General features: G+C 53.1%; 2 protein-coding genes across 7 annotated transcripts in view; one reads left to right on the plus strand and one right to left on the minus strand.

The window, feature by feature from the left end:
* isoc2 (isochorismatase domain containing 2) overlaps window positions 1–5,404 on the minus strand; it is a 27,314-nt gene extending 21,910 nt beyond the window's left edge. Inside the window, exon 1 of one of the 4 annotated variants that reach the window (XM_070874141.1) lies at window positions 5,355–5,404. The gene's annotated coding sequence lies outside the window, so the exon portion shown is untranslated. Of the gene's footprint in view, window positions 1–4,405; window positions 4,569–4,815; window positions 4,837–5,354 lie in introns of those variants that run through there. The other 3 variants (XM_070874142.1, XM_070874143.1, XM_070874140.1) reach the window with 3 other exon arrangements.
* LOC139256190 (splicing factor U2AF 65 kDa subunit) overlaps window positions 5,177–13,350 on the plus strand; it is a 62,825-nt gene continuing 54,651 nt past the window's right edge. Inside the window, exon 1 of one of the 3 annotated variants that reach the window (XM_070874139.1) lies at window positions 5,177–5,409. In XM_070874139.1, the coding sequence (XP_070730240.1) occupies window positions 5,361–5,409 (49 nt within the window). In that variant the 5' untranslated portion in view covers window positions 5,177–5,360. The remainder of the gene's footprint in view (window positions 5,410–13,350) is intronic. The other 2 variants (XM_070874137.1, XM_070874138.1) reach the window with 2 other exon arrangements.

Consider the following 13,350-nt stretch of genomic DNA (forward strand, 5'->3'; position numbering starts at 1 on the left):
ACTTCAGCCTGTTTGTGTCTCTCTCACACAGCTTCTGTTCAAAGCGGAGTGTGGAATCATCAAATCCGACAACTGAGGAGGAGGCCCATTTGCCTCATCGGGCCTGCGGCAGAACTGCGACAGAGCGACCCCAGTCAGTCCCACACTGCCCCCTGCTCTCTCCCCACAGCACCGGCACGTTTCTCCCCCTTCGAGCATTTACCCAATTCTCCCGTTTGAAAGTCCCGATTCAATCTGCTCCCACCGCTCTTAGTAAAGAATGAAATAGCAGCGCATTTGGAAAACAGTGACGGGATCGGTCCAAGTCAGCGTGGATTTATGAAAGGGGAAATCATGCTCGAGAAATCTAGAGCTTTTTTTTGAGGATGTAACTGGTAGAGTGGACAAGGGAGAACCAGTGGATGTGGTGTATTTGGACTTTCAAAAGGCTTTTGACAAGGTCCCACATGAGAGATTGGTGTGCAAAATTAAAGCACATGGTATTGGGGGTAATGTACTGACGGGGATAGAGAACTGGTTGGCAGACAGGAAGCAGAGAGTCGGGATAAACGGGTCCTTTTCAGAACGGCAGGCAGTGACTAGTGGGGTGCCGCAGGGCTCAGTGCTGGGACCCCAGCTATTTACAATATCCATTAATGATTTAGACGAAGGAATTGAGTGTAATATCTCCAAGTTTGCAGATGACACTAAGCTGGGTGGCGGTGTGAGCTGTGAGGAGGATGCTAAGAGGCTGCAGGGTGACTTGGACAGGTTAGGTGAGTGGGGCAAATACATGGCAGATGCAGTATAATGTGGATAAATGTGAGGTTACCCACTTTGGGGGCAAAAACAGGAAGGCAGATTATTATCTGAATGGTGACAGATTAGGAAAAGGGGAGGTGCAATGAGACCTGGGTGTCATGGGACATCAGTCATTGAAAGTTGGCTATGCAGGTACAGCAGGTGGTGAAGAAGGCAAATGGCATGTTGGCCTTCATAGCGAGAGGATTTGAGTATAGGAGCAGGGAGGTCTTACTGCAGTTGTACAGGGCCTTGGTGAGGCCACACCTGGAATATTGTGTTCAGTTTTGGTCTCCTAATCTGAGGAAGGACATTCTTGCTATTGAGGGAGTGCAGCGAAGGTTCACCAGACTGATTCCCGGGATGGCAGGACTGACATATGAAGAAAGACTGGATCGACTGGGCTTATATTCACTGGAGTTTAGAAGGATGAGAGGGGATCTCATAGAAACATATAAAATTCTGACGGGACGGGACAGGTTAGATGCAGGAAGAATGTTCCCGATGTTGGGGAAGTCCAGAACCAGGGGCTCACACAGTCTAAGGATAAGGGGTAAGCCATTTAGGACCGAGATGAGGAGAAACTTCTTCACCCAGAGAATTGTGAACCTGTGGAATTCTCTACCACAGAAAGTTGTTGGGGGCCAGTTCGTTGGATATATTCAAAAGGGAGTTAGATGTGGTCCTTACGGCTAAAGGGATCAGGGGGGTATGGAGAGAAGGCAGGAGTGGGGTACTGAGGGAATGATCAGCCATGATCCTATTGAATGGTGGTGCAGGCTCGAAGGGCCGAATGGCGAGGGACAGGCTCGAAGGGCCGAATGGCGGGGGACAGGCTCGAAGGACCCAATGGCGGGGGGCAGGCTCGAAGGGCCCAATGGCGGGGGACAGGCTCGAAGGGCCCAATGGCGGGGGACAGGCTCGAAGGGCCCAATGGCGGGGGGCAGGCTCGAAGGGCCCAATGGTGGGGCAGGCTCGAAGGGCCCAATGGCGGGGGCAGGCTCGAAGGGCCCATTGGCGGGGGGCAGGCTCGAAGGGCCCAATGGCGGGGGGCAGGCTCGAAGGGCCCAATGGCGGGGGCCAGGCTCGAAGGGCCCAATGGCGGTGGGGCAGGCTCGAAGGGCCCAATGGCGGGGGGCAGGCTCGAAGGGCCCAATGGCGGGGGCCAGGCTCGAAGAGCCCAATGGCGGGGGGCAGGCTCGAAGGGCCCAATGGTGGGGGGCAGGCTCGAAGGGCCCAATGGCGGGGGCCAGGCTCGAAGAGCCCAATGGCGGGGGGCAGGCTCGAAGGGCCCAATGGCGGGGGCCAGGCTCGAAGGGCCCAATGGCGGGGGCCAGGCTCGAAGGGCCCAATGGCGGGGGCCAGGCTCGAAGAGCCCAATGGCGGGGGCCAGGCTCGAAGGGCCCAATGGCGGGGGGCAGGCTCGAAGGGCCCAATGGCGGGGGGCAGGCTCGAAGGGCCCAATGGCGGGGAAGGTTCGAAGGGCCCAATGGCGGGGGGCAGGCTCGATGGGCCCAATGGCGGGGGGCAGGCTCGAAGGGCCCAATGGCGGGGGGCAGGCTCGAAGGGCCCAATGGCGGGGGGCAGGCTCGAAGGGCCCAATGGCGGGGAAGGTTCGAAGGGCCCAATGGCCTACTCCTGCACCTATTTTCTATGTTATGTTCCCCCACAGCCCCAACACATTTCCCCCGTCGAGTATTTATCCAATTCCCTCGTTTGAAAGTCCCGATTGAACCTGCTCTCACCGAGCTTTCAAGCAGCGCGTTCCCGATCACAACAACTCGCTGCGTCAAAACGTTCTCCCCCCATCCACCCTCGCCCTCTGGTTCGATCGCCGATTATCGTCAATCTGTGTCCCTCTGGTTAACCCCCCACCCCACCTCCTGCCCCTGGGAACAGGTTCTCCCGATTTACTCTGTCACAACCCCTCGCGATTCAGCACACCGCGATCAGATCTCCCCTTAACCTTCTCTGCTCCACGGAGAACCAAACCCCCAGCTGCTCCAGTCTCTCCCCCGTCACTGAAGTCCCTCAGCCTTGGACCCATCCTGGTCAGTTTTCCCCCTAATCTTCACGGAGGCTTTGACAGATCGTAGCTCAGTGGGCAGCATGTTCGGCTCTGAGTCAGAGGTTTGCGAGTTCCAGTCCCACTCCAGGGACTTGAGCGCCATAATCGAGGCCCACACTCCCCGGGGCCAGTACTGAGAGAGTGCCGTACTGCGCTGTCGGAGGGGCAGTACTGAGGGAGTGCTGTACTGCGCTGTCGGAGGGGCAGTACTGAGGGAGTGCCGTACTGTCAGAGGGGCAGTACTGAGGGAGTGCCGCACTGTCGGAGGGGCAGTACTGAGGGAGTACCGCACTGTCGGAGGGGCGGTACTGAGGGAGTACCGCACTGTCGGAGGGGCAGTACTGAGGGAGCGCCGTACTGCGCTGTCGGAGGGGCCGTACTGCGTTGTCGGAGGGGCCGTACTGAGGGAGCGCTGTGCTGTCGGAGGGGCAGTACTGAGGGAGTACCGCACTGTCGGAGGGGCAATACTGAGGGAGTGCCGCACTGTCTGCCCTCTCGGGCGGACGTAAAAGATCCCGGGGCCCACTATTTGGAAGAAGAGCAGGGGGGAGTTCTCCCCGGTGTCCTGGGGACCAATATTTATCCCTCGACCAACATCACTGAAACAGATTAATCCGGGTCATTATCACATTCGCTGTGTGTGGGATCTTGCTGTGCGCGAATTGGCGTTTCCCACATTACAACAGCGACCGCACAAGTGGTTCATCGGCCGCGAAGTGCCGGGGTGGCGACAGGTGCTATATAAATGCAAATCTTTTTTGTTTTTTTTTTGGACGTCCTTCCTAAAAAGTTGCCAGGCGGCCAGAATTTGGGAGGGGGGGGGGGGGGGGGGGGGAAGGGCAAAGGAAAAAGTACAGGGGGGGGGTGCAGGTGGGAACAGTCGCCAACCGAGATTGGGCGCTGGGGGGGGGGGGGGCGGCCAGAGGTGAACCGGGGTCAGAGGTCGGCCAACTTGACGCCTTTTGGCCGGCGATGCGGAATCGGGGTCACCGAGGGGGTTAAAGGCGCCGGAGGCGGCTGCAATCCGGCCGGTTGGCCCAGCCCCCGCCGCTCGGACAATCGGGGGTCTTCCCGTCTTCTGCCCTCCTCCCCGGGGGGAGCAGAAGAAACAAAAGCCCCAAATGTGGAAGTTGGCCAAGCTGCAAAAATGGCCGCCCTGATGGCCAGGAGTCCTCCCAGGGGCCAGTCCTCCCAAGCTGGGAGCAGTCGCGTCCATTCTTGCCGCCGGCAGTCGGCTCCTTGTTTGTTTTTTCTCCCCCCCCCTCCTCCTCCTGTCTCCCCTTTGAATCACACCGCTGCAGTGCGCGTGCGCCGAACCGCCGGGGCGGAGTGCGCCTGCGCCGACTGCCGAGTCCTCCCAGCCGGCCGCGGCTGGTCCTCCAAGGGCCAGCGCCATGTTTCATCCCTCTCCCTTCTCCCTTCCACCGCCCGCGCTCGGTCGCCCGTAGCAACCGGAGAGGTTGCCCCCCCCCCTCCGCCCGTCGCCGCCCTCTCTCTCTCTCTCTCTGCCCCCACCCCGGGGCGGCAGCGGCTCGATCCGCCCCCATCATCACTCACCGGATCCGCCGTTCTCCCAGTCCTCCCAACCCACGCAGGCGCAGAGCATCAGTCCTCCCAACCCCACGCAGGCGCAGAGCATCAGTCCTCCCAACCCTACGCAAGCGCAGATGGCTAGTCCTCCCACTTCACCGTGCAGCAGCAGCACAAACTCAGTCCTCCCACCCCGACGCAGGCGCAGATGTGTCCCAGTCAGTCCTCCCAATTCGACGTCAGCGCGCGCGCGCACGCGCACACTGAGTCCTCCCAATGCACGCAGGCGCAGAGGGGTGTCCAGTCCTCCCCAATTCAATTCACCTGGGAGTCAGTCCTCCCAATGCACGCAGGCGCAGATGGTGAGTCCTCCCAATTTCCCTGTAGTCAGTCCTCCCAATTCACGCAGGCGCAGATGGTGAGTCCTCCCAATTCACCTGGGAGTCAGTCCTCCCAATTCACGCAGATTGTGAGTCCTCCCAGCTCACGCAGGCGCAGATTGTGAGTCCTCCCACCTCACGCAGGCGCAGATGGGCCCACCTTCCCCCCCCACCCCCAGTGACGTGTGTGGGAGGGAGGCGCACCACCACCAGCAGTCCTCCCAAGTGACGCAGGCGCACACCACCAGCAGTCCTCCCAAGTGACGCAGGCGCACCACCACCAGTCCTCCCAAGTGACGCAGGCGCACACCACCAGCAGTCCTCCCAAGTGACGCAGGCGCACACCACCAGCAGTCCTCCCAAGTGACGCAGGCGCACCACCACCAGTCCTCCCAAGTGACGCAGGCGCAGATCGGTGACTCCCCCCCTTCCCCCCGCCTCCTGCTGCTGCTGCCGCGCGGAGCTGTCGGGGTCGGGTCGTGTGTGTGGAGGAAGGAAGGAAGGAAGGCGGCAGAAGGCGGCAGAGAGAGAGAGAGAGAGAGAGAGAAGGAGAACGCGACAGAGATAAAAAGGATAAAAAAAAGACACACACACACCTCGCCATGTCGGAGTTCGACGAGTTCGAGAAGCAGCTGCACGAGAACCGGCAGGGTGAGCGGTGACGGCTGCGGGGAAAAATAATCGAGGCCCAGGCTTTTTTCCGGGCCTAGTGGGCCCCGCGCGCGGGGAGAGCAGCAGCGAGCGGGCGGGCCCACTGTGGGGGGAGGAGGGGGGGGGATTAGGGTCAGGCCGCCGCTGGACGCACCGGGCGCGGACTCTCGAACACCCCCAAACCCCCCTCCCCCCCCCGGGCGCTCACACAGTGGTCTCGCCCTTTGTCTGTGGGAGCCGCGGACGGGACCACGTGGTGCCTCCGAAAAGGGGGGGGGAGAGAGAGAGGTCCGCGCGCTCAGACAATGGGGGTCACGTGGGGTGTGTCACACCGTGCAGATAGCGCGGTGCTGACTGCGCATGCTCGCACTAGGGGGGGGGGGGAATTAGTGCAAATAGTCACACACACTGGGGGAGTTAGTGCAAATAGTCACACACTGGGGGAATTAGTGCAAATAGTCACACACTGGGGGAATTAGTGCAAATAGTCACACACTGGGGGAATTAGTGCAAATAGTCACACACTGGGGGAGTTAGTGCAAATAGTCACACACACTGGGGGAGTTAGTGCAAATAGTCACACACACTGGGGGAGTTAGTGCAAATAGTCACACACTGGGGGAATTAGTGCAAATAGTCACACACTGGGGGAATTAGTGCAAATAGTCACACACTGGGGGAGTTAGTGCAAATAGTCACACACTGGGGGAGTTAGTGCAAATAGTCACACACACTGGGGGAGTTAGTGCAAATAGTCACACACACTGGGGGAGTTAGTGCAAATAGTCACACTGGGGGAATTAGTGCAAATAGTCACACACTGGGGGAATTAGTGCAAATAGTCACACACTGGGGGAGTTAGTGCAAATAGTCACACACTGGGGGAGTTAGTGCAAATAGTCACACACACACACTGGGGGAGTTAGTGCAAATAGTCACACACTGGGGGAGTTAGTGCAAATAGTCACACACTGGGGGAGTTAGTGCAAATAGTCACACTGGGGGAGTTAGTGCAAATAGTCACACACACACTGGGGGAGTTAGTGCAAATAGTCACACACACACTGGGGGAGTTCGTGCAAATAGTCTCACACACTGGGGGAGTTAGTGCAAATAGTCACACTGGGGGAGTTAGTGCAAATAGTCACACACACACACTGGGGGAGTTAGTGCAAATAGTCACACACTGGGGGAGTTAGTGCAAATAGTCACACACTGGGGGAGTTAGTGCAAATAGTCACACTGGGGGAGTTAGTGCAAATAGTCACACACACACTGGGGGAGTTAGTGCAAATAGTCACACACACACTGGGGGAGTTCGTGCAAATAGTCTCACACACTGGGGGAGTTAGTGCAAATAGTCACACACACACTGGGGGAGTTAGTGCAAATAGTCACACACTGGGGGAGTTAGTGCAAATAGTCACACACTGGGGGAGTTAGTGCAAATAGTCACACACACACACTGGGGGAGTTAGTGCAAATAGTCACACACACTGGGGGAGTTAGTGCAAATAGTCACACACTGGGGGAGTTAGTGCAAATAGTCACAAACACACACTGGGGGAGTTAGTGCAAATAGTCACACACTGGGGGAGTTAGTGCAAATAGTCACACACTGGGGGAGTTAGTGCAAATAGTCTCACACTGGGGGAGTTAGTGCAAATAGTCACACTGGGGGAGTTAGTGCAAATAGTCACACACTGGGGGAATTAGTGCAAATAGTCACACTGGGGGAGTTAGTGCAAATAGTCACACACACACACTGGGGGAGTTAGTGCAAATAGTCACACACACACTGGGGGAATTAGTGCAAATAGTCACACACACACACACTGGGGGAGTTAGTGCAAATAGTCACACACACACTGGGGGAGTTAGTGCAAATAGTCACACACTGGGGGAGTTAGTGCAAATAGTCACACACACACTGGGGGAGTTAGTGCAAATAGTCACACACTGGGGGAATTAGTGCAAATAGTCACACACACACTGGGGGAGTTAGTGCAAATAGTCACACACACTGGGGGAGTTAGTGCAAATAGTCACACACACTGGGGGAGTTAGTGCAAATAGTCACACACACACACACTGGGGGAGTTAGTGCAAATAGTCACACACACTGGGGGAGTTAGTGCAAATAGTCTCACACACTGGGGGAGTTAGTGCAAATAGTCACACACACTGGGGGAGTTAGTGCAAATAGTCACACACACTGGGGGAGTTAGTGCAAATAGTCACACACACACTGGGGGAGTTAGTGCAAATAGTCACACACACACACTGGGGGAGTTAGTGCAAATAGTCACACACACACTGGGGGAGTTAGTGCAAATAGTCACACACACACTGGGGGAGTTAGTGCAAATAGTCACACACACACACTGGGGGAGTTAGTGCAAATAGTCACACACACACTGGGGGAGTTAGTGCAAATAGTCACACACACACTGGGGGAGTTAGTGCAAATAGTCACACACACACACTGGGGGAGTTAGTGCAAATAGTCACACACACTGGGGGAGTTAGTGCAAATAGTCACACACACTGGGGGAGTTAGTGCAAATAGTCACACACTGGGGGAGTTAGTGCAAATAGTCACACACTGGGGGAGTTAGTGCAAATAGTCTCACACTGGGGGAGTTAGTGCAAATAGTCACACACTGGGGGAGTTAGTGCAAATAGTCACACACTGGGGGAATTAGTGCAAATAGTCACACTGGGGGAGTTAGTGCAAATAGTCACACACACACACTGGGGGAGTTAGTGCAAATAGTCACACACACACTGGGGGAATTAGTGCAAATAGTCACACACACACACTGGGGGAGTTAGTGCAAATAGTCACACACACACTGGGGGAGTTAGTGCAAATAGTCACACACTGGGGGAGTTAGTGCAAATAGTCACACACACACTGGGGGAGTTAGTGCAAATAGTCACACACTGGGGGAATTAGTGCAAATAGTCACACACACACTGGGGGAGTTAGTGCAAATAGTCACACACTGGGGGAGTTAGTGCAAATAGTCACACACTGGGGGAGTTGGTGCAAATAGTCACACACTGGGGGAATTAGTGCAAATAGTCACACTGGGGGAGTTAGTGCAAATAGTCACACACACACACTGGGGGAGTTAGTGCAAATAGTCACACACACACACACACACTGGGGGAGTTGGTGTAAATAGTCACACACTCACACACACTGGGGGAATTAGTGCAAATAGTCACACTGGGTGAGTTAGTGCAAATAGTCACACACTGGGGGAATTAGTGCAAATAGTCACACACTGGGGGAAATTAGTGCACATAGTCACACACGGGGAATTAGTGCACATCGTCACACAGACTGGGGGAGTTAGTGCAAATAGTCACACACACTGGGAGATTTAGTGCAAATAGTCACACACACTGGGAGAGTTAGTGCAAATAGTCACACACACTGGGGGAGTTAGTGCAAATAGTCACACACACTGGGGGAGTTAGTGCAAATAGTCACACACTGGGGGAGTTAGTGCAAATAGTCACACACTGGGGGAATTAGTGCAAATAGTCACACACACACTGGGGGAGTTAGTGCAAATAGTCACACACACACACACTGGGGGAGTTCGAGCAAATAGTCACACACACACGGGGAATTAGTGCAAATAGTCACACTGGGGAAATTAGTGCAAATAGTCACACACTGGGGGAATTAGTGCACAGTCACACACTGGGGGAATTAGTGCAAATAGTCACACACTGGGGGAGTTAGTGCAAAAAGTCACACACACACTGGGGGAGTTAGTGCAAATAGTCACACACACACACACTGGGGGAGTTAGTGCAAATAGTCACACACACACACTGGGGGAGTTAGTGCAAATAGTCACATACTGGGGGAATTAGTGCAAATAGTCACACACTGGGGGAATTAGTGCAAATAGTCACACACACACACACTGGGGGAGTTAGTGCAAATAGTCACACTGGGTGAGTTAGTGCAAATAGTCAAACTGGGGGAATTAGTGCAAATAGTCACACACTGGGGGAATTAGTGCAAATAGTCACACACGGGGAGTTTGTGCAAATAGTCACACACACACTGGGGGAGTTTGTGCAAATAGTCACACACACACACACACTGGGGGAGTTAGTGCAAATAGTCACACACACTGGGGGAGTTAGTGCAAATAGTCACACACACTGGGGGATTTAGTGCAAATAGTCACACACTGGGGGAGTTAGTGCAAATAGTCACACACACACACTGGGGGAGTTAGTGCAAATAGTCACACACTGGGGGAATTAGTGTGAATAGTCACACACTGGGCGAATTAGTGCAAATAGCCACACACACACACTGGGGGAGTTAGTGCAAATAGTCACACACTGGGGGAATTAGTGCAAATAGTCACACACACACACTGGGGGAGTGAGTGCAAATAGTCACAAACACACACACACACACACACACACACACACTGGGGGGGGGTTAGTGCATATAGTCACACACACACTGGGGGAGTTAGTGCAAATAGTCACACACACACACTGGGGGAGTTAGTGCAAATAGTCACACACACACACTGGGGGAGTTAGTGCAAATAGTCACACACACACACACTGGGGGAGTTGGTGCAAATAGTCACACACACACTGGGGGAGTTAGTGCAAATAGTCACACACTGGGGGAATTAGTGCAAATAGTCACACACACTGGGGGAGTTAGTGCAAATAGTCACACACACTGGGGGAATTAGTGCAAATAGTCACACACTGGGAGAATTAGTGCAAATAGTCACACACACTGGGGGAGTTAGTGCAAATAGTCACAAACACTGGGGGAGTTAGTGCAAATAGTCACACACACTGGGGGAGTTAGTGCAAATAGTCACACACACACTGGGGGAGTTAGTGCAAATAGTCACACACACACGCACACACTGGGGGAGTTAGTGCAAATAGTCACACACACACACACACTGGGGGAGTTAGTGTAAATAGTCACATACTCACACACACTGGGGGAGTTAGTGCAAATAGTCACACACTGGGGGAATTAGTGCAAATAGTCACACACTGGGGGAATTAGTGCAAATAGTCACACTGGGGGAATTAGTGCAAATAGTCACACACACACTGGGTGAGTTAGTGCAAATAGTCACACACTGGGGGAATTAGTGCAAATAGTCACACACGGGGAATTAGTGCAAATAGTCACACACACACACTGGGGGAGTTAGTGCAAATCGTCACACACTGGGGGAGTTAGTGCAAATCGTCACACACTGGGGGAGTTAGTGCAAATAGTCACACACACTGGGGGAGTTAGTGCAAATAGTCACACACACTGGGGGAGTTAGTGCAAATAGTCACACACACTGGGAGATTTAGTGCAAATAGTCACACACTGGGGGAGTTAGTGCAAATAGTCACACACACACTGGGGGAGTTAGTGCAAATAGTCACACACGGGGAATTAGTGCAAATAGTCACACACACACTGGGGGAGTTAGTGCAAATAGTCACACACACTGGGGGAGTTAGTGCAAATAGTCACACACACTGGGGGATTTAGTGCAAATAGTCACACACTGGGGGAGTTAGTGCAAATAGTCACACACACACTGGGGGAGTTAGTGCAAATAGTCACGCACACTGGGGGAGTTAGTGCAAATAGTCACACACTGGGGGAATTAGTGCAAATAGTCACACACTGGGGGAATTAGTGCAAATAGTCACACACTGGGGGAATTAGTGCAAATAGTCACACACACACTGGGTGAGTTAGTGCAAATAGTCACACTGGGGGAATTAGTGCAAATAGTCACACACGAGGAATTAGTGCAAATAGTCACATACACACTGGGGGAGTTAGTGCAAATAGTCACACACTGGGGGAGTTAGTGCAAATAGTCACACACTGGGGGAGATAGTGCAAATAGTCACACACTGGGGGAATTAGTGCAAATAGTCACACACTGGGGGAATTAGTGCAAATAGTCACACACTGGGGGAATTAGTGCAAATAGTCACACACTGGGGGAATTAGTGCAAATAGTCACACACTGGGGGAATTAGTGCAAATAGTCACACACTGGGGGAATTAGTGCAAATAGTCACACACACTGGGTGAGTTAGTGCAAATAGTCACACACTGGGGGAATTAGTGCAAATAGTCACACACACTGGGGGAGTTAGTGCAAATAGTCACACACACTGGGGGATTTAGTGCAAATAGTCACACACTGGGGGAGTTGGTGCAAATAGTCACACACACACACTGGGGGAGTTAGTGCAAATAGTCACACACACACACTGGGGGAGTTAGTGCAAATAGTCACACACACACACACACTGGGGGAGTTAGTGCAAATAGTCACACACACACACTGGGGGAGTTAGTGCAAATAGTCACATACTGGGGGAGTTGGTGCAAATAGTCACACACACACTGGGGGAGTTCGTGCAAATAGTCACACACTGGGGGAATTAGTGCAAATAGTCACACACACTGGGGGAGTTAGTGCAAATAGTCACACACACTGGGGGAATTAGTGCAAATAGTCACACACTGGGAGAATTAGTGCAAATAGTCACACACACACTGGGGGAGTTAGTGCAAATAGTCACACACACTGGGGGAGTTAGTGCAAATAGTCACACACACACACACACTGGGGGAGTTAGTGTAAATAGTCACACACACACACTGGGGGAGTTAGTGCAAATAGTCACGCACACTGGGGGAGTTAGTGCAAATAGTCACACACTGGGGGAATTAGTGCGAATAGTCACACACTGGGCGAATTAGTGCAAATAGTCACACACACACACTGGGGGAGTTAGTGCAAATAGTCACACACTGGGGGAATTAGTGCAAATAGTCACACACTGGGGGAATTAGTGCAAATAGTTCACACACACACACTGGGGGGGTTAGTGCAAATAGTCACACACACACACACTGGGGGAGTTAGTGCAAATAGTCACACACACACACTGGGGGAGTTAGTGCAAATAGTCACACACACACACTGGGGGAGTTAGTGCAAATAGTCACACACACACTGGGGGAGTTAGTGCAAATAGTCACACACTGGGGAAATTAGTGCAAATAGTCACACACACTGGGGGAGTTAGTGCAAATAGTCACACACACTGGGGGAATTAGTGCAAATAGTCACACACTGGGAGAATTAGTGCAAATAGTCACACACACACTGGGGGAGTTAGTGCAAATAGTCACACACACTGGGGGAGTTAGTGCAAATAGTCACACACACTGGGGGAGTTAGTGCAAATAGTCACACACACACTGGGGGAGTTAGTGCAAATAGTCACACACACATTGGGGGAGTTAGTGTAAATAGTCACATACTCACACTGGGGGAGTTAGTGTAAATAGTCACACTGGGGGAATTAGTGCAAATAGTCACACACTGGGGGAATTAGTGCAAATAGTCACACACTGGGGGAATTAGTGCAAATAGTCACACACACACTGGGTGAGTTAGTGCAAATAGTCACACACTGGGGGAATTAGTGCAAATAGTCACACACGGGGAATTAGTGCAAATAGTCACACACACACTGGGGGAGTTAGTGCAAATAGTCACACACTGGGGGAGTTAGTGCAAATAGTCACACACTGGGGGAATTAGTGCAAATAGTCACACACTGGGGGAATTAGTGCAAATAGTCACACACACTGGGGGAGTTAGTGCAAATAGTCACACACACACACACACACACACACACTGGGGGAGTTCGAGCAAATAGTCACACACACTGGGGGAGTTAGTGCAAATAGTCACACACACACGGGGAATTAGTGCAAATAGTCACACTGGGGAAATTAGTGCAAATTGTCACACTGGGGGAATTAGTGCACATAGTCACACACTGGGGGAATTAGTGCACATAGTCACACACTGGGGGAATTAGTGCAAA

Source organism: Pristiophorus japonicus, unplaced genomic scaffold (genome assembly GCF_044704955.1).
Source record: "Pristiophorus japonicus isolate sPriJap1 unplaced genomic scaffold, sPriJap1.hap1 HAP1_SCAFFOLD_689, whole genome shotgun sequence".
Taxonomy (NCBI): Eukaryota; Metazoa; Chordata; class Chondrichthyes; family Pristiophoridae; genus Pristiophorus; species Pristiophorus japonicus.